Source organism: Moschus berezovskii, chromosome 8 (assembly GCF_049115385.1).
Source record: "Moschus berezovskii isolate FMDL1 chromosome 8, NW_MosBer_1.0, whole genome shotgun sequence".
NCBI lineage: Eukaryota > Metazoa > Chordata > Mammalia > Artiodactyla > Moschidae > Moschus > Moschus berezovskii.
The window spans coordinates 102,569,123-102,588,965 of record NC_142467.1 but is presented as its reverse complement, the minus strand read 5'-3'; the positions used below and the strand labels follow the sequence as shown (position 1 = coordinate 102,588,965).

The window sequence follows — 19,843 nt, the reverse complement described above, 5'->3', positions numbered from 1 at the left end:
TAGGAAGATGATCAATCACATTGAAATACATGAAACACTCCAACAAGTCCTTCCCTCCATTATATAAACCCTCTAAGCCTGGATTGCTGCAGTCCATGGGGTCGCAAAGAGTCAGATTCGACTTAGTGACTGAACAGCAACTATGACTCCAAGGACATATAAAGTTAATTTGTTTATTCTAAGTTGTGTTGAATAAATACTCCACATGGAGACACATACCTAATGACCTATTTTTTTTTTCTTTTTTGCCAATGGCCATGGCAGGCATTGTGGACATGGAATTGAATAAGAGAATAGGATCCTAAGGAGAAGAATAAAAGTCAGTGACTGGATATAAAACACAATACATATTAGAGTCAAGTTCACCTATAAATTAATATAGAGATATAGAAAAATTATGGCCCCAAAAGGAAAATAATTGTCTAAGATATTCCTCTAAATATTATATAAACATTTAAATGTGATTGTTTCTGAATGTATTTCTTTCCAAGGGAGTGTACAACTCATGACTAATCTTTTACTAAAAAAAACAAAACAAAACATGGCCTCAGGCAGTTCAGTCACTCAGTTGTGTCCAACTCTTTGCGACCCCATGGACTTCAGCATGCCAGGCTTCCCTGTCCATCACCAACTCCCGGGACCAACACAAACTCATTCCCACTGAGCCAGTGATGCCATCCAACCTCATCCTCTATCGTCCTCTTCTCCTGCCTTCAATCTTTCCCACCATCAGTGTCTTTTCCAGTGAGTCAGTTCTTTGCATCAGGTGGCCAAAGTATTGGAGTTTCAGCATCAGCATCAATCCTTCCAATGAATATTCAGGACTGATATCCTTTAGGATGGACTGGTTGGTTGGATCTCCTTGCAGTCCAAGAGACTCTCAACAGTCTTCTCCAAACCACAGTTCAAAAGCGTCAATTCTTCATCCCTCAGCTTTCTTTATAGCCCAACTCTCATATCCATACATGAGTACTGGGAAAACCATAGCTTTGACTAGACAGACCTTTTGAAAGGTTGTTGCTGAACCACGAAAGATGCTGGGATTCTTGGCCTCCAGAGGAGAAGAATTCAATCTGGGGCCAGAGACGAGGCTTGATTGCTCAGAGCTTTTGTATAATAAAGTTTTATTAAAGTATAAAAGAGATAGAGAAAGCTTCTGACATAGACATCAGAAGGGGGCAGAAAGAATACAAGCCTGCTAGTTTTTTAGCTGGATGTTATATAGTTACTGGGCTTCCCTGGTGGCTCAGAGGTTAAAGCGTCTGCCTCCAATGCAGGAGACCAGGGTTCAATCCCTGGGTCGGGAAGATCCCCTGGAGAAGGAAACGGTAACCCACTCCAGTATTCTTGCCGGGAGAATCCCATGGACGGAGAAGCCTGGTAGGCTACAGTCCACGGGGTCGCAAAGAATCGGACACGACTGAGCGACGGAATGAAACGGAACAGATATAGTTACTAGCAGGCTGTTAATGAAAGAGAAATGCCTAAAAGCCCAGAGAATGGCACCAGGCCCCTCACCCACACGAGGCATTTTGAGATAATCTTGGCACGAGGTGAGTCATCCTGGGCCATAAAATCATTGACTTGAATCTTGTAGAATTGCATATTACCATACAAATAGTTCCATTTACATGGATTTGTAGAATAATGTATGAGGATAACATACTGGTTTGTCAAGTCAGTTCTGAGCCTTTCAGCAGAACTGACTTGAAACCAGAGTTTGGGGTAAATGCATAGTATATTAACACAGCTTAAGACAAACATTTCCATAAGAAAAATGCATTGGTTAGCTCAAGATTTGAGAAAAGTTAAGTTCAGGTGGAATCAGGTGCCACTATGGCAACATAGTATTTTAAGAGAAACCTCTTTTAAAACTTGTATACAGCTGAAGGAACAAGATGGAGGAGGAATAGGACGGCAAGACCACTCTCTCCCCCACAAATTCATCAAAAGAACATTTGAACGCGGAGTAAAGTCCACAAAACAACTTCTGAATGCTGGCAGAGGACATCAGGCACGCAGGAGGTAGGAAAAAACATAAAAGATAAAAAGAGAGGCAAAAGAGGAAAGGACGGAGCTCCGTCCCTGGAAGGGAGGCTTTAAAAAGAGAGAAGTTTCCAAACACCAGGAAACACTCTCACTGGCGAATCTGTGGCGAGCCTTGGAACCTCAGAGGGCCACATAACCGGGAGGAAAAAGAAAGAAATAATTAAAAACCACAGATTACCCACCAAACGGTAACTCCCAGTGGAGAAGCAGCGCCAATGCCTGCATACGCCATTAGCAAGTGGGGGCTGGGCAGGGAGGAGCTGGCTGAACAGCTTAGAGAGAGGACGGGGCTTGAATGCTGTGAGGGCAATCTGAGAGAACTAACGAGGGATAGCAAAGCAGACTGGGATCTTCCCCATGAAAAGGTGGAAAGCTCTAACCTAAGGCTCCATCAGCCCCACTCACAGAACAAGGGACTGAGCAGAGCAAGCCAGCTGCGGTTGGCCCATCCCCCATACCCCCACCAAGACAGGCAAGGGAGGGCAGCCAGAGCCGGAGGGGGCAACCGCAGCCCCAGAAAGGCATCCGATACAAACTGCAGGCAGGCTTCATTGCTAATCAAGACTTCCTGGGCTCGGGCTGGTAGATATCCACCTGAGAATGTGCGCCGGTTGTACACCCAGAAAACCGAGTGGCAGGGAATGGGGAGGCAATAAGTCGGAGCGACCGCGCTCGCCAAACACCCGGTCACCTGAGCTGCTCGGACCCAGGAAGGCACAAAACGCAGGCCCAACCAAGTCTGTGCCTTTGTGCAGTACCTGATAACCTGAACTTGAGCCGCTCAGACCTGGGAAGTGCATACAACCCAGCGCCGGCCTCAGACAGTTCCCGCCAGAGCAACCTAGAGCCTATGCAGTGTAGACTGGGACAGCACACGCACTGTGAGCGGGGGCAAACCCAGTGTGGCTGAGATGCTGTGAGCACTCCCTACAGACGTCAGAGATATTTGTCTGTAGTATTCCTCCATTCCAAGAACAGGACTGAACAACTGAGCCTTAAAAAGTGTCCACCCGCCCCGTAGTATCAGGGTGGAAATTAGACACTGAAGAGACCAGCAAACAGAAGATAAAACAGAGGGAACCACCTTGGAAATGACAGATAGAGAAGTCTAGAGGCTACTGCAAGAATAAGACCAAAAACCAGAGGCAAGAGGCTTAAGCCCAAATCCTGAGAACACCAGAGAACTCCTGACTCCAGGGAAGTTTAATCAATAGGAGTTCATCAAACGCCTCCATACCTACACTAAAACCAACCACCACCCAAGGGTCAACAAGTTCCAGAGCAAGACATACCATGCAAATTCTCCAGCAACACAGGAAAATAGCCCTGACCTTCAATACACAGGTTGCCCAAAGTCACTCCAAACCCACTGATATCTCATAACTCATTACTGGACACTTCATTGCACTCCAGAGAGAAGAAATCCAGCTCCACCCACCAGAACACCGACACAAGCTTCCCTAACCAGGGAACCTTGACAAGTCACCCATCCAACCCCAAACACAGCGAGGAAACTACATAATAAAGAGAACTCCACAATGGCCAGAAGAGGGAAAGGCCACCCCAAGGAAAGCAATATAAGCAAGATGAAGAGGCAGAGAAATACCCAGCAAGAAAGGAACAAGATAAATGCCCACCAACACAAACAAAAGAGTAAGATACAGGGAATCTACCTGATAAAGAATTTAGAATTTTGGTGGTGAAAATGATTCAAAATCTTGAAAGCAAATGGAGTTACAGGTAAATAACATAGAGAAGAGGACTGAGAAGATGGAAGAAAGGTTTAATAAGGACTTAGAGGAAATAAAAAAGAGTCAATATACAATGAATAATGCAATAGATGAGATCAAAAACAATCTGGAGGGAAAAAACAGTAGAATAACAGAGGCAGAAGACAGGATAAGCAAGCTAGAAGATAGAATTGTAAAAAATAAATGAAACAGAGAGGAAAAAAGAATTAAAAGAAATGAGGACAATATTAGAGACCTCTGGGACAACGTTAATTGCTCCAACATTCGAATCATAGGAGTCCCAGAAGAAGAAGACAAAAAGAAAGACCATGAGAGAATACTTGAGGAGAGAATAGTTGAATACTTCCCTAAAATGGGGAAGGAAATAATCACCCAAGTCCGAGAAATCAAGAGAGTCCCAAACAGGATAAACCCAAGGCGAAACACTTCAAGACACATATTAATCAAATTAACAAAGATCAAACAAAGAACAAATATTAAAAGCAGCAAGGGAAAAGCAACAAATAACACACAAGGGGATTTCCATAAGGATAACAGCCGATCTTTCAACAGAAACTCTTCAGGCCAGGAGGGAATGGCAAGACATACTTAAAGAGATGAAAGAAAATAACCTACAGCCCAGATTACTGTACCCAGCAAGGATCTCATTCAAATATGAAGGAGAAATGAGAAGCTTTACATAAAAGCAAAAGCTGAGAGAATTCAGCATCACCAAACCAGCTCTCCAACAAATGCTAAAGGATCTTCTCTAGACAGGAAACACACAAAGGGTGTATAAACTCGAACCCAAAACAATAAAGAAAATGCAATGGGATCATACTTATCAATAATCACCTTAAATGAAAATGGGTTGAATGCCCCAACCAAAAGACAAAGGCTGGCTGAATGGATACAAAAACAAGACCCCCATATATGTTGTCTACAAGAGACCCACCTCAAAATGAGGGACACATATAGACTGAAAGTGAAGGGCTGGGAAAAGCTATTCCATGCAAATAGAGACCAAAAGAAAGCAGGAGTAGCAATACTTATATCAGATAAAATAGACTTTAAAACAAAGGCTGTGAAAAGAGACAAAGAAGGAAACTACATAATGATCAAAGGATCTATCCAACAAGAAGATATAACAATTATAAATATTTATGCACCCAACATAGGAGCACCGCAATATGTAAGATAATCACTAACAAGTATGAAAGGGGAAATAACAACAATGCAATCATAGTGGGAGATTTTAATACCCCACTTACATCTATGGATAGATCAACTAAACAGAAAATTAACAAGGAAATACAAACTTTAAGTGATACAATAGACCAGTTAGACCTAATAGATATCTATAGGACATTTCACCCCAAAACAATGAATTTCACCTTTTTCTCAAGCGCACACGGAACATTTTCCAGGGTAGATCACATCCTAGGCCTTAAATCTAGCCTTGGTAAATTCAAAAAAATTGAAATCATTCCAAGCATATTTTCTGACCACAATGCAGTAAGATTAGATCTCAATTACAGGAGAAAAACTATTAAAAATGCCAACATATGGATACTGAGCAACACGCTGCTGAATAATGAACAAATCATAGAAGAAATAAAAAGAGAAATCAAAATATGCATAGAAATGAATGAAAATGAAAACACAACAACCCAAAACCTCTGGGACACTGTAAAAGCAGTGCTAAGGGGGAAATTCATAGCAATACAGGCACACCTCAAGAAACAAGAAAAAAGTCAACTAAATATCCTAACGGAACTGAACATCTAAAGAAACTAGAGAAGGAAGAAATGAAGAACCCCAGGGTCAGTAGAAGGAAAGAAATCGTAAAATTTAGGGCAGAGATAAATGCAAAAGAAACAAAAGAGACCACAGCAAAAATCAACAAAGCCAAAAGCTGGTCCTTTGAGAAGGTAAATAAAATTGACAAACCACTAGCCAGACTCATCAAGAAACAAAGGGAGAAGAACCAAATCAATAAAATTAGAAATGAAAATGAAGAGATCACAACTGACAACACAGAAATACAAAGGATTATTAGAGAATACTATCAGCAATTATATGGCAATAAAATGAATAACCTGGAAGAAATGGACAAATTCCTAGAAAAGTACAACTTTCCAAAACTGAACCAGGAAGAAATAGAAAATCTGAACAGACCCATCACAAGCACGGAACTAGGGGCTGTAATCAGAAATCTGCCAGCAAACAAAAGCCCAGGTCCAGACAGCTTCACAGCTGAATTCTACCAAAAATTTAGAGAGGAGCTAACACCTATTCTACTCAAACTCTTCCAGAAAATTGCTGAGGAAGGGAAACTCCCAAACTCATTCTATGAGGCCACCATCACCCTAATCCCAAAACCTGGTAAAGATCCCACCAAAAAAGAAAACTACAGGCCAATATCACTGATGAACATAGATGCAAAAATCCTGAACAAAATTCTAGCAATCAGAATCCAACAACACAGTAAGAAGATCATACATCATGACCAAGTGGGCTTTATCCCAGGAATGCAAGGATTCTTCAATATCCGCAAATCAATCAATGTAATACACCACATTAACAAACTGAAACATAAAAATCACATGATTATCTCAATAGATGCAGAGAAAGCCTTCGACAAAATTCAACATCCGAGTATGATAAAAACCCTCCAGAAAGTGGGAATAGAAGGGACATATCTCAACATAATAAAAGCTATATATGACAAACCTATAGCAAACATCCTCAACGATGAAAAACTGAAAGCCATTTCCCCAAAAGTCAGGAACAAGACAAGGGTGCCCACTCTCACCACTACTATTCAACATAGTTCTGGAAGTTTTGGCTACAGCAATCAGAGCAGAAAAAGACATAAAAGGAATCCAAATTGGAAAAGAAGAAGTAAAACTTTCACTGTTTGCTGATGACATGATCCTCTACACAGAAAACCCTAAAGACTCTACCAGAAAACTACTAGAGCTAATCAATGAATACAGTAAAGTTGCAGGATATAAAATCAACACACAGAAATCTCTTGCATTCCTATACACTAATAATGAGAAAATAGAAAGAGAAATTAAGGAAACTATTCCATTCACTGTTGCAAAGAAAAGAATTAAATACTTAGGAATATATCTACCTAAGGAAACAAAAGACTTGTACATAGAAAACTATAAAACACTAATGAAAGTAATCAAAGAGGACACTAATAGATGGAGAAATATACCGTGTCCGTGGATTGGAAGAATAAATATTGTAAAAATGAGTATAATACCCAAAGTAATCTATACATTCAATGCAATCCCTATCAAGCTACCAACGATATTTTTCACAGAACTAGAACAAATAATCTCACAATTTGCATGGAAATACAAAAAACCTCGAATAGCCAAAGCAATCTTGAGGAAGAAGAATGGAACTGGCAGAATTAACCTGCCAGACTTTAAGCTCTACTACAAAGCCACAGTCATCAAGATAGTATGGTACTGGCATAAAGACAGAAATATAGATCAATGGAACAAAATAGAAAGCCCAGAGATAAATCCATGCACCTATGGACACCTTATCTTTGACAAAGGAGGCAAGAATATACAATGGAGAAAAGTCAGTCTCTTTAACAAGTGGTGCTGGGAAAACTGGTCAGCCACTTGTAAAAGAATGAAACTAGAACACTTCCTAACACCATACACCAAAATAAACTCAAAATGGATTAGAGAAAGCTAATTGTAAGACCAGAAACTATAAAACTTCTAGAGGAGAACGTAGGCAAAACACTCTCCGACATAAATCACAGCAGGATCCTCCAAGACCCACCTCCCAGAATATTGGAAATAAAAGCAAAAAATAAACAAATGGGACCTAATTAAAATCAAAAGCTTCTGCACAGCAAAGGAAACTATAAGCAAAGTGAAAAGACAGCCTTCAGAATGGGAGCAAATAATAGCAAATGAAGCAACTGATAAAGGATTAATCTCCAAAATATACAAGCAGCTCCTACAGCTCAATTCCAGAAAAATAAATGACCCAATCAAAAAATGGGCCAAAGAACTAAACAGACACTTCTCCAATGAAGACATACAGATGGCTAACAAACACATGAAAAAATGCTCAACATCCCTCATAATCAGAGAAATGCAAATCAAAACCACAATGAGATACCATTTCACACCAGTCAGAATGGCCGCTATCCAAAAGTTTACATGCAATAAATGCTGGAGAGTGTGTGGAGAAAAGGGAACCCTCTTACACTGTTGGTGGGAATGCAAACTAGTACAGCCACTATTGAGAAGAGTGTGGAGATTCCTCAAAAAACTGGAAATAGAACTGCCATATGATCCAGCAATCGCACTCCTGGGCATACACACCGAGGAAACCAGAATTGAAAGAGACACATGTACTCCAATGTTCACTGCAGCACTGTTTATAATAGCCAGGACATGAAAGCAACCTAGATGTCCATCTGCAGACGAATGGATAGGAAAGCTTTGGTACATATACACAATGGAGTATTCAGTTCAGTTCAGTTCAGTCGCTCAGTCGTGTCCGACTCTCCGCGACCCCATGAATCACAGCAGGTCAGGCGTCCCTGTCCATCACCAACTCCCGGAGTTCACTCAAACTCATGTCCACAGAGTCGGTGATGCCATCTAGCCATCTCATTCTCTGTCGTCCCCTTCTCCTCCCGCCTCCAACCTTTCCCAGCATCAGAGTCTTTTCCAGTGAGTCAACTCTTCCCATGAGGTGGCCAAAATATTGCAGTTTCAGCTATTACTCAGCCATTAAAAAGAATGCATTTGAACCAGTTCTAATGAGGTGGATGAAACTAGAGCCTATTATACAGAGTGAAGTAAGCCAGAAAGAAAAACACCAATACAGTATACTAAAAACACCAATACAGTATACTAGCGCATATATATGGAATTTAGAAAGATGCAAATGATAACCCTGTATACGAGACAGCAAAAAAGACACAGATTTATAGAACAGTCTTTGGGACTCTCTGGGAGAGGGTGAGGGTGGGATGATTTGGGAGAATGGCATTGAAACATGTATATTATCATATGTTAAACGAATCATCAATTCAGGGTTGATGCATGTTACAGGATGCTCGGGACTGGTGTGTGGGGATGACCCAGAGGGAGGATAAGGGGAGGAGGGAGGGGGGAGGGGGGTTCAGGAAGGGGAACTCATGTACACCCAGGGCGGATTTATGTCAATGTATGGCAAAATCAACCATTATAATATTTTAAAATAATTAGCCTTCAATAAAAAAAAAGAAAGAAATTTTGTATACAGAAGGGGAAAAATATATATCGCTAGTTTTTTTCCTCCCGCCACTTAAAAGAGAGATGAAAAAATGTCTGACACTTGCAGCCTATTTCCTCCGTCTGGAGACCCCCTGGCCTTGCTGCCTGTTACCCTCTCACTTTGTTGGCAAAGTAATGTCTCTGTTTTTCAATATGCTGTCTAGGTTAGTCATAACCATTCTTCCAAGGAGCAAGCGTCTTTTGATTTCATGGCTGCAGTCATCATCTACAGTGATTTTGGAGCCCAAGAAAGTAAAGTCTGTCACTGTTTCCATTGTCTCCCCATCTATTTGTCATGAAGTGATTGGACTGGATACCATGATCTTAGTTTTCTGAATGTTGAGTTTTAAGCCAACTTTTTCACTTTCCTCTTTCACTTTCATCAAGAGGCTCTTTAGTTCTTCTTCACTTTCTGCTATAAGGCTTGATTTTATGTATTTTATTTGAGAAAAAGAGTTTTAAGGAAATCCAAAGTCATATGATTTGAAATAGAAAATAATTTGGGAGAGCAGGGAAATGATAAGAGGTAAAACTGCTGAAATGATACCTTCTGGTTCCAAGATCATAAACCATGTATTCATAGGGCCTTGTTCAACTTCAGGACAGTTGCACCCTGTGTAGCTGCCATCCCCACACATCTTTTCATAGCCCTCTTTATGTCTTTATTCTTCAGACTGTATATGAAGGGGTTCAGCATGGGTGTGACCACTGTGTACATCAATGAGGCTGTTGCACTTGAGTGTGAACTGTGGGTAACAGCAGAGCTTAGGTACACTCCTAAGCATGTACAATAAAATAAGGAGACAATTGAAAGGTGAGATGCACAAGTGGAAAATGCTTTATACTTCCCCTGAGATGATGAGATTCTACAAATGGAAGACACTATCTTAGAGTATGAGTAAATTATGCCAACGAGGGGACCACCACCCACAAGTGGGGCTGCAAAATACATCACTATGTCATTAAGAAAGGTATCAGAGCAGGCAAGTTGAATCAACTGATTAAGTTCACAGAAATAATGAGGGATTTCTAAATGTGTATAGAAGGCAAGCTGCAAAACCAGTAAGGTGTGTAAGAAGGAATGCAAGACACTGATGATCCAGGAGACCAGGAGCATAATGCCACAGAGCCATGGATTCATAATGACTGTGTAGTGCAGGGGATGACAGATGGCCACAAAGCGGTCATAGGCCATCACTGTTAGAAGAAAGTCATCCAACCCTACAAAGAGTATGACAAAGTACATCTGAGTAATGCAGCTTTCATAGCTTATCAGCTTGCCCTGGTTCTGGATGTTCCACAGCATCTTTGGGATGGTGGTAGAGGTAAGACAGATATCTACAAAGGACAGGTTGGAGAGGAAGAAGTACATAGGGCTGTGGAGGTGGGAGTCAGAAATGGTGGCTAGGATTATAGCCAGATTTCCAAACACAGTGATCAGGTACATGGAGAAGAAAATCATGAATGTGATGGGCTGCAACCCTTGTTCCTTTGAAAATCCCAGAAGAAGAAATCCTGAAACTACTGTAAGATTTTCTTCTTCCATTTGTTGAAGTTGAGTATAAGAAAGGAGAAAAATTCATTAGTTATCTTTACTCAAATGACTTTTACCCACAAAACTGAAATAGTTTATATTTTGTAGTAACAAAACTAATATCAGTATTTTTGTGTATGAACCTAATCCTCTGTGGGCTTCCCTATTGCTATCCCTCATTAGGAAATTTTCCCATTTTTAGCTTTTTTGTCAACATGTTATGTTCCACCATTAATGAGAAATTCTATCATTTATTTCTGGAATTCATATTGTTTGCTGACAATTTTCCTATTACTGTTTGATCTTTGAGTGTAAGAAGATGAAAAGCAAAAACGCCTAACATGCATAAAAACATCACATATGATATACCCTCAGCTAACTTCATAGTAAATGGTGAAAAAAATAAAAGTTTTACCTGTATGATCAGGAGCGAGACAAGGGTACCCTCTCTCACCAGTCCTATTCCACATGGTACTAGAAGTCCCTAGTCAGAGCATTAAAGTACAAAAAAGAAATAAAACACATAAGGTCTGGAAAATAAGAAGTAAAACTGTCTCTTTTTTGCAGATGACATACATATAATACAATCCTTAAAAAATCTATGAAAGATGTTACAGCTAATTTAAAAATTCACTAAAATACAGGATACAAAATTAACATAAAAATAAGTAGCAACTGTATATACTAACAACAAATTATCAAAAAGAAAATAAAGAAAGCAGTAATATTTACAATAGCATTAAAAATAACAAAATGCTTTGGAATAAGTTCAACCAATCAGGTAAAGTATCTCTATGCTGACAATTACAAGACATTGTTGATAGGAAGTTAAGAAGATACGAATAAATGGAAAGTATCCTATGTTTAAAGATTGGAAAAATTATTATTCCTATAATGTTCATATTAGTCAAAGCAAATCTACAGATTCAATGCAGTCCCTGTCAAGATTTCAATGGCATTTCGCAAAGAAACAGCTAAACAATCCTAAAATTCATAAGAAATCACAAAACCATAAATATCCAAGGTAATCTTGAGAAAGAAGGGCAGAGCTAGAGTCATCACACCTTCTGCTTTCAAAAATACACTACAAAGCTATAGTCATCAAAACAGCAGGGTACTAGCATTGAAACAGACGCATATAACTATGTAACAAAATTGGGATCCCATTTATAAAATGACACTTAGATGGTTAATTAATCTATGACAAAGAACACATTAATATAAAATAGAGAAGACATGACCTCTTCTACAAGTAATATTGGAAAAATTATCCAGCTACGTAAAGCAGAATGATATCGGACCATTATTTTATGGTAGTCAAAGAAACTCCTCCTTAATGAAACAAAGACATAAGTAGACCTAAACCATTAAAATCCTAGAGGAAAACATATGGAAATGATTTCTTGGCATAGATCTTGGGAAATATTTATTTTGGATTTGACATGTCAACAAAGTATCAAAACAAGAAATAACCAAGTGGCACTACATCAAACTAGACAGCATCTGCAGGGAAGAAAAAAAAAAAAAACAACTAACAGCATGACCAAAAAAAGATAGTGAAGTGGAAAAAATATTTTCAAACAAAATATCTGAAAGGGAGCTAATATTCAAATTACAACAGGAACTCATACAACCCAGCAGGGCTTCCCTGGTGACTTAGTCATAAAGAATCTGCCTGCCAATGCAGGAGTCATAGGAGACGTAGGTTTGATCCCTGGGTCAGAAATATCTCCTGCAGGAGGAAATGACAACTCACTCCAGTATTCTTGCCTGGAAAACTCCATGGAGAGAGGAATCTGGAGGGCTACAGTTCATGGTGTTGCAAAGAGTCAGACACAACTCAGACAACTGAGCATTCAACCCAGTAGCAAAAGAAATTCAAATAAAAAATAGGGAAAGGATATGAGTAGACGTTTTCCAAAGAGATATTCAAATGGTCAACAGGTACGTGAAAAGGCACACAACAACGCTGTTCATCAGGGAACTTCAAGTCAAAACTGAATGAAATATTATCTATTCCTGTTATAATGGTGATTGTCAAAAATACTAGCTCTAAGAAGTTATTGTGAGAATGTGGAGAAAAGTGAACTTTGTGCACTATTGATGTTAACATAATTTGTGTAATTTGTGAAATAGCCATTATATAAAACAGAATGGAGTTTCATCAGAAATAATTAGAAAGAGACTACAATTCAATAACTTCAAATCTGGAAAGTGGAAGTGCTAGTCACTCAGTCATGGCTGACTCTTTGCAACCCCATGGATTATAGCCCACCAGGCTTCTCTGTCCACAGAATTCTCCAAGCAAGAATACTGGAGGGGATTGCAATTTTCTTCTCCAGGCAATCTTCTTGTCACATTGGAAATAGGTCCACAAATGATTTATTAGCACTAAGGAGACAGAGGAAATTTCACTAATATTTTTGTTTAAAGCAATGACTTGAGACTGAAGAATGTTAAGGTGACACCTCAAATATTTCAGCAAGGAAAACAAAAAATTAAAATGCAATGGAGGGAGCATTTTATGGCTGATGGATTGATTTGATCATGAAAAGGTGTAAATACTCACAGTTGCCCACAGACACATTTATAATATGTAAAAAAGCTAAATGGCAAGCAGTCAGTTTGTGGAAAAACTTCAATTCTCTGAAAGAACTCAGTGAAAAGCAGGAATGAAAATATTCCAACTCACTATATCGAATTAAATGCCACATACATATAATTTGCATCAAGAAAGTAAATGTCTAACAAATCCACATATATATTCAGGCTCACAAGGTAATAAATAGTTGCAGAATAAAGCTGGTTGCATACCCTTTTGACATATAAAATAATTATTTTTCACATGGACACCCAGAGTCACAGAAGATATTATGAAACGTGTAACTCATGAAATGTTATTGTAAAGATTCATTTGCAGTCATTCCTTGGTCTTGATCTTCTTGTCATATGGGTATATAGTCAAATAGGCACTATCTTAAAGATGAAACAAAACCCCACACTTCCCTGAACATCTCTCCACAACTAATATCTTAATTGTTTACTCATATTAGTTAATACGTTCTTGAACATAAATTTCACTTTATTTAAAGTACATCACACCTCCCATTCCCCCTTCTAACTGGATTTCCATCACTAAGATTTAATCGGTATCAGTTCAGTTCAGTTCAGTTGCTCAGTCGTGTCCGACTCTTTGCGACCCCACTAATGGCAGCAGGCCAGGCCTCCCTGTCCATCACCAACTCCTGGAGTTCACTCAAACTCATGTCCATCGAGTCGGTGATGTCATCCAGCCATCTCATTCTCTGTCGTCCCCTTCTCCTCTTGCCCCCAATCCCTCCCATCATGAGGTGGCCCAAGTATTGGAGTTTCAGCTTTAGCATAAGTCCTTCCAATGAACACCCAGGACTAATCTCCCTTAGGATGGACTGGTCGGACCTCCTTGCAGTCCAAGGGACTCTCAAGAGTCTTCTCCAACACTACAGTTCAAAAGCATCAATTCTTCGAGACTCAACTTTCTTCACAGTCCAACTCTCACATCCATACATGACCAATGAAAAACCCATAGCCTTGACTAGACAGATTTTTGTTGGCAAAGTAATATCTCTGCTTTTTAATATGCTATCTATGTTGGTCACAACTTTCCTTCCAATAAGTAAACTTCTTTTAACTTCACGGCTGCAATCACCATCTGCAGTGATTGTGGAGCCCCAAAAAGTAAAGTCTGACACTTTCCACTGTTTCCCCATCTATTTCCCATGAAGTGATGAGACCAGATGCCATGATCTTAGTTTTCTGAATGTTGAGCTTCAAGCCAGCGTTTTCACTCTCCTCTTTCACTTTCATCAAGAGGCTTATTACTTCCTCTTCACTTTCTGCCATAAGGGTGGTGACATCTGCATATCTGAGGTTATTGATGTTTCTCCCAGCAATCTTGATTGAGCTTGTGCTTCTTCCAGGCAAATTGCTGAGTTCAATGTTCATGTTGCTTTACAGCATCATAAAAATACATTGATATACTAATCAAATATCTTCCCAGTTGGCAGAGTGGTAAAGAATCAGCCTGCCAATGAAGGAGCTGGGTTGGGAAGATCCCCTGGAGTAGGAAATGGCAACCCACTCCAGTATTCTTGCCTGGAAAATCTCACGGACAAAGGAGCCCGGGTCAGAACAGTTGGACATAACTGAGCGACTGAGCGCATGCACAGCGCAGGCACAGCCCATGCACGTGTGCACATGCACACATACACACACACACATCAATCAAACAAGCGAACAACCACAGTGATCTCTGGGCACTGGGTAGACTGGATTGGCTTTCAAATGACCTCAGATAAGCAGTTAGCTTCCATTTTATCTAATACCTTCTGTTGTCTGTTGGGCAGCAGAACCAACCTTGGTGGGAACTCTCTGTGTGGAAGTCCTCCCTGGGTGGTGGATAATGGAGACTGAAACTCAGTCCCCACAAGTCAACTGTTAGGGGTCAGGCATCCTTCCCTGATCCAGGCTAAGGACAACAAAAGTGCTAACTGTGCCCCACCCAATCCAAGTTTGTACTCACGGGGGACTGCAGTCAGGAGGTGTTTACAGCTCTCTGTCTGCTCGTTAGGTATATTTCCTCCTTTTCTACCAAATCCATGTAGATGATTTCCCAGTGGGACACTCATCTAGAGAGCATGAAATTGTTTCTGCTGATTCTCTGCTCCTAGGAGACCAGGTTATGAGCCAGGTGAATTCAGACTTTATCACTCCTCCATTAACTCTTCTTCCTTCCAGAAGTCTAAACCCTAATGACCTCATCAAAACCTGGAGTTTAAATTTTCTTAAAGCCTAAGACTGAGGATTCTGTATTGTTTAGGTTCCCTGGAATTTCACCTATTGATTTTTGATCGGGATAGTGTCCTTAAAACCCCATTCCTCTGTTTTTAAAAGGGACAAATTGTAAAATTTAATATAAAACTTTGGGCAGTATACTCCTTGGCTTCCTGACACTTTGACCAAAACAATTAGAAAACCCATAGTTATATCACAAGATAAAAGTTGTAGCTTAGTCCCTTATTATAAAGTATGTATTAATTACAAGAGAAACATTAAAATAGACATTTCTTCAAAGAACACATAAAGATGGCCATGAAGCACATGAAAAGTGCTCAACATAACTAATTATTCAGTTCAGTTCAGTCGCTCAGTCGTAACTTTCCTTCCAAGGAGTAAGAGTCTTTTAATTTCCTGGCTGCAATCAGCATCTGCAGTGATTTTGGAGCCCAAAAAAATAAAGTCTGACACTGTTGCCACTGTTTTTCCATCTATTTCCCATGAAGTGATGGGACCAGATGCCATGACCTTTGTTTTCTGAATGTTGAGCTTCAAGCCAACCTTTTCACTCTCCTCTTTCACTTTCATCAAGAGGCTTTTGAGTTCCTCTTCACTTTCTGTCATAAGGGTAGTGTCATCTGCATATCTGAGGTTATTGATATTTCTCCCAGCAATCTTGATTCCAGCTTGTGCTTCTTCCAGCCCAGCGTTATTTGTTCCAGCTCTGTGAAAAATACCATTGGTAGTTTGATAGGGATTGCATTGAAACAAAAGACCTACATATAAAAAACTATAAAACACTGGTGAAAGAAATCAAAGAAGACACTAATAGATGGAGAAATATACCATGTTCAAGGATTGGAAGAATCAATATAGTGAAAATGAGTATACCACACAAAGCAATCTATAGATTCAATGCAATCCCTATCAAGCATACTTTATAGCATTTTTTATCAAAAATATCTTTCATTTAATTGAGGAATATATATTGAGTACCAAATATTTTCCAGGCACTACACAGGCAAGGAGTATTGGGTACTGAGAAAAAAACATCTGTATAATCCAGTAATGGAGAAAAAATACAAAAAAAATAAAATAATGATATAATAGTTCAAATGGTGACAAGTGTAATGAAGAAAACAGAAGCAGGTATAAAAGAAAGAGTGGCGAGCAGCCACTATTTTTTATTGGGTGTTTTGGCAAGACTGCAGTCAAGATGATGCTTCAAAAGAGACCTCAAGAAAGAGACAGCAGGGGGAATGAACCCCTCTGGGGAAGTGTGTGCCTGGCAGAGGGAATGGCTCCTGCAAAGGTTCTGAGGATGGTGCCTGTTTCAATCAGTCAAGTATAGGAAAGGAAGACAGTGTCTGGTAGGGGAATGAAAAAGATGGAGTGTGATGAGAGATGATGTCAGAGAATGTTGAGCAACAAAGTGACCTCCCTGCTGATGTAATTTCAAGTCACAGGTGTCCCTCCTCCACACCATGTACATTTACACTTTATTAATCGGGTTACAAAGACATCCCAAAAATTGAAGTGGATCTTCCCCCTCCCCCTCACCTGTCACCACCCATTTGTTGAGTTCTGGCATCTGTATTAAGGGTCATCTTGAAGCACAAGCTGGAATCATGATTGCCGGGAGAAATATCAATAACCTCAGATATGCAGATGACACCACCCTTATGGCAGAAAGTGAAGAGGAACTAATAACCTCTTAATGAAAGTGAAAGAGGAGAGTGAAAAAGTTGGCTTGAAGCTCAACATTCAGAAAACAAAGATCATGGCATCTAGTCCCATCACTCATGGGAAATAGAGGGGGAAACAGTGGAAACAGTGTCAGACTTTATTTTTGGGGGCTCCAAAATCACTGCAGATGCTGATTGCAGCCAGGAAATTAAAAGACGCTTACTCCTTGGAAGGAAAGTTATGACCAACCTAGATAGCATATTAAAAAGCAGAGACATTACTTTGCCAACAAAGGTCCGTCTAGCCAAGGGTATGGTTTTTCCCGTGGTCATGTATGGATGTGAGAGTTGGACTGTGAAGAAAGCTGATTGCCGAAGAATTGATGCTTTTGAACTGTGGTGCTGGAGAAGACTCTTGAGAATCCCTTGGACTGAAAGGAGATCCAACCAGTCCATTCAAACGGAGATCAGTCCTAGGTGTTCGTTGGAAGGACTGATGCTAAAGCTGAAGCTCCAATACTTTGGCCACCTCATGTGAAGAGTTGACTCATTGGAAAAGACTCTGATGCTGGGAGAGATTGGGGGCAGGAGGAGAAGGGGACGACGAAGAATGAGATGGCTGGATGGCATCACTGACTCGATGGACATGAGGTTGAGTGAACTCCGGGTGTTGGTGATGGACAGGGAGGCCTGGCGTGCTCTGATTCATGGGGTCACAAAGAGTCAGACACAACTGAGCTGAACTGAACTGAACTGAAAATATAAGCCCAGTTAATTCTGCACAGAAAAGTAACAGTCATTGTTTTCCTTGTTTGATTTTTCTGTTTTTTGTTTTCATGCAGTTTATTACATTTCTTTAAGAGGATTATTATATATATTTAGTTAGTTATAGAGCTCTATTTATTTAGGAGCATTCATAGGAGCTGTATTAGTTTCCTTGCAGTTTGTGAGTGTTCAGTCATGTCTGACATTTTGCAACCCAATAAACTGTATAGTGCCAGGCTCCTCTGCCCGTGGAATTTTCCAGGCAGGAATATAGGAGTGGTTTCCCATTTCCTACCCACTGGCCTTCTGGATCCAGGCATTGAACCCATGTCTCCTGTGAGTCTTGCCTTGGCAGGTGGATTCTTTACCATGGAGCCACTTGGGAAGTCCTTTAAGTGGTTTCATTTTTACTTGAGTACTTGTGATCCTCACGACCTTGCATCAGTGTGCATTTAGAGAAGTTGGTATCTCTTCCTATCTTGGCATAGGAAGTCCTTCACCAGACAGCCTGTTATGTTTCTGGATGGGCCACATGGTTATGTCTTTTGGTCAGCTACCTTCTGGAGACCTAAAATTGGCAGGTCTTATGTCTGGGCAGGTGAGTGATAAGGCCTGATGCTTGGGACCCTGGAGATAGACCTGCACTTTGGGTTTGCAGGGGTTGACAAGGCATCAGGGAACACTGGAATGGGCCTGGAAGTTGGGCTGCAAGAGCTGGCCTCATGCTGGGGTAGACTGAAAGCTCTGATTAATAGGAGTCATGCTGACTTGGTGCTTAGATAAGCTTGGAGCCTAGGGTCTCAACAATCATATGGTATTCTATTCTCAGGACTGGCCTACAGTTTGGGTCAATGCAGGATGTCCTCAGGCTTGGGGGCATGGAACATTGTTCTTCTGGAGCCTCAGTCTGGGGAAATCTGCCTGGAGCCTGAGGCTGCAGGGGGTGGCCTGTTGTGTAGGTTACAATGAGGTCAGACAAACACTTCAGCTTCTTTCTGTCATGGGGAAGGTGTATCCATGCTTTGTTGCCCACTTGTGGAAATGTTGTAATGAGGATAACAGAAAAATGTCTTTACTAATTTTTTCTCATATTAACGTACTGTAATCAACGGCCTAGAATCCTGACACTTACAAAGGTATTGTTGTATACAGACAGTTATTCAGATTGATGTTTCTAGGGGTGGGAGAATGCTAGAAATCCCTATATACCTCATATTGAGAAGGGTATGGCAACCCACTCCAGTATTCTTGCCTAGAGAATCCCATGGACAGAGGAGATTGGAGGGCTACAGTCCATGGGGTCACAAAGAGTCTGACATGACTGACTAGCACACACACACACACACCCCATCATATGCCATCTTACTGACATTACTCAGAGAAAATCAGTCTCCTCCATCTATCACCTGTACTTTTAAAATACATGTTGTTTAATGTATGTTATTATATTCTGATAGGGCTTCCCAGGTGGCACTAGTGGTAAACGGATCCACCTGCTAATTCAGAAGCTTCAGGAGATGTGGGTTTGATCCCTAGGTTGGGAAGATCCCCTGGAGGAGGATGTGACCACCCACTCCAGTATTCTTGCCGGGATAATCCCACAGACAGAGGAGTCTGATGGGGTCACAAAGAGTTGGACACAACTGAGCATACAGCATGATCCTCTAATAAATTAGCTAAAAGGAAAAAAATTAGAGAAAGTGAAAGTGAAGTTGCTCAGTTGTGTCCAACTCTTTGCCACCCATGGACTGTAGTCTACCAGGCTCCTCTGTCCAAGGCAAGAATACTGGAGTGGGTTGCCATTTCTTTCTCCAGGAGATCTTCCCAATCCAGGGATTGAACCCTGGTCTCCCACATTGTAGGAAGATGCTTTACCATCTGAGCCACCAGGGAAGTTCTGGCTCCTCTGTCCAACTCTTTGTGACACTGTCAGGCTCCTCTGTCCATGGGATTATC

The 19,843-nt window shown here is 40.5% G+C and overlaps 1 protein-coding gene across 1 annotated transcript; it reads right to left on the bottom strand.

The window, feature by feature from the left end:
• Positions 1-9,665: 9,665 nt before the first annotated feature.
• Positions 9,666-10,634, bottom strand: LOC129558155 (olfactory receptor 7A10-like). Its single transcript, XM_055429021.2, has one exon. It carries the CDS (start codon positions 10,632-10,634, stop codon positions 9,666-9,668), a length of 969 nt encoding a protein of 322 aa, XP_055284996.2.
• Between the last annotated feature and the right edge of the window lie 9,209 nt (positions 10,635-19,843).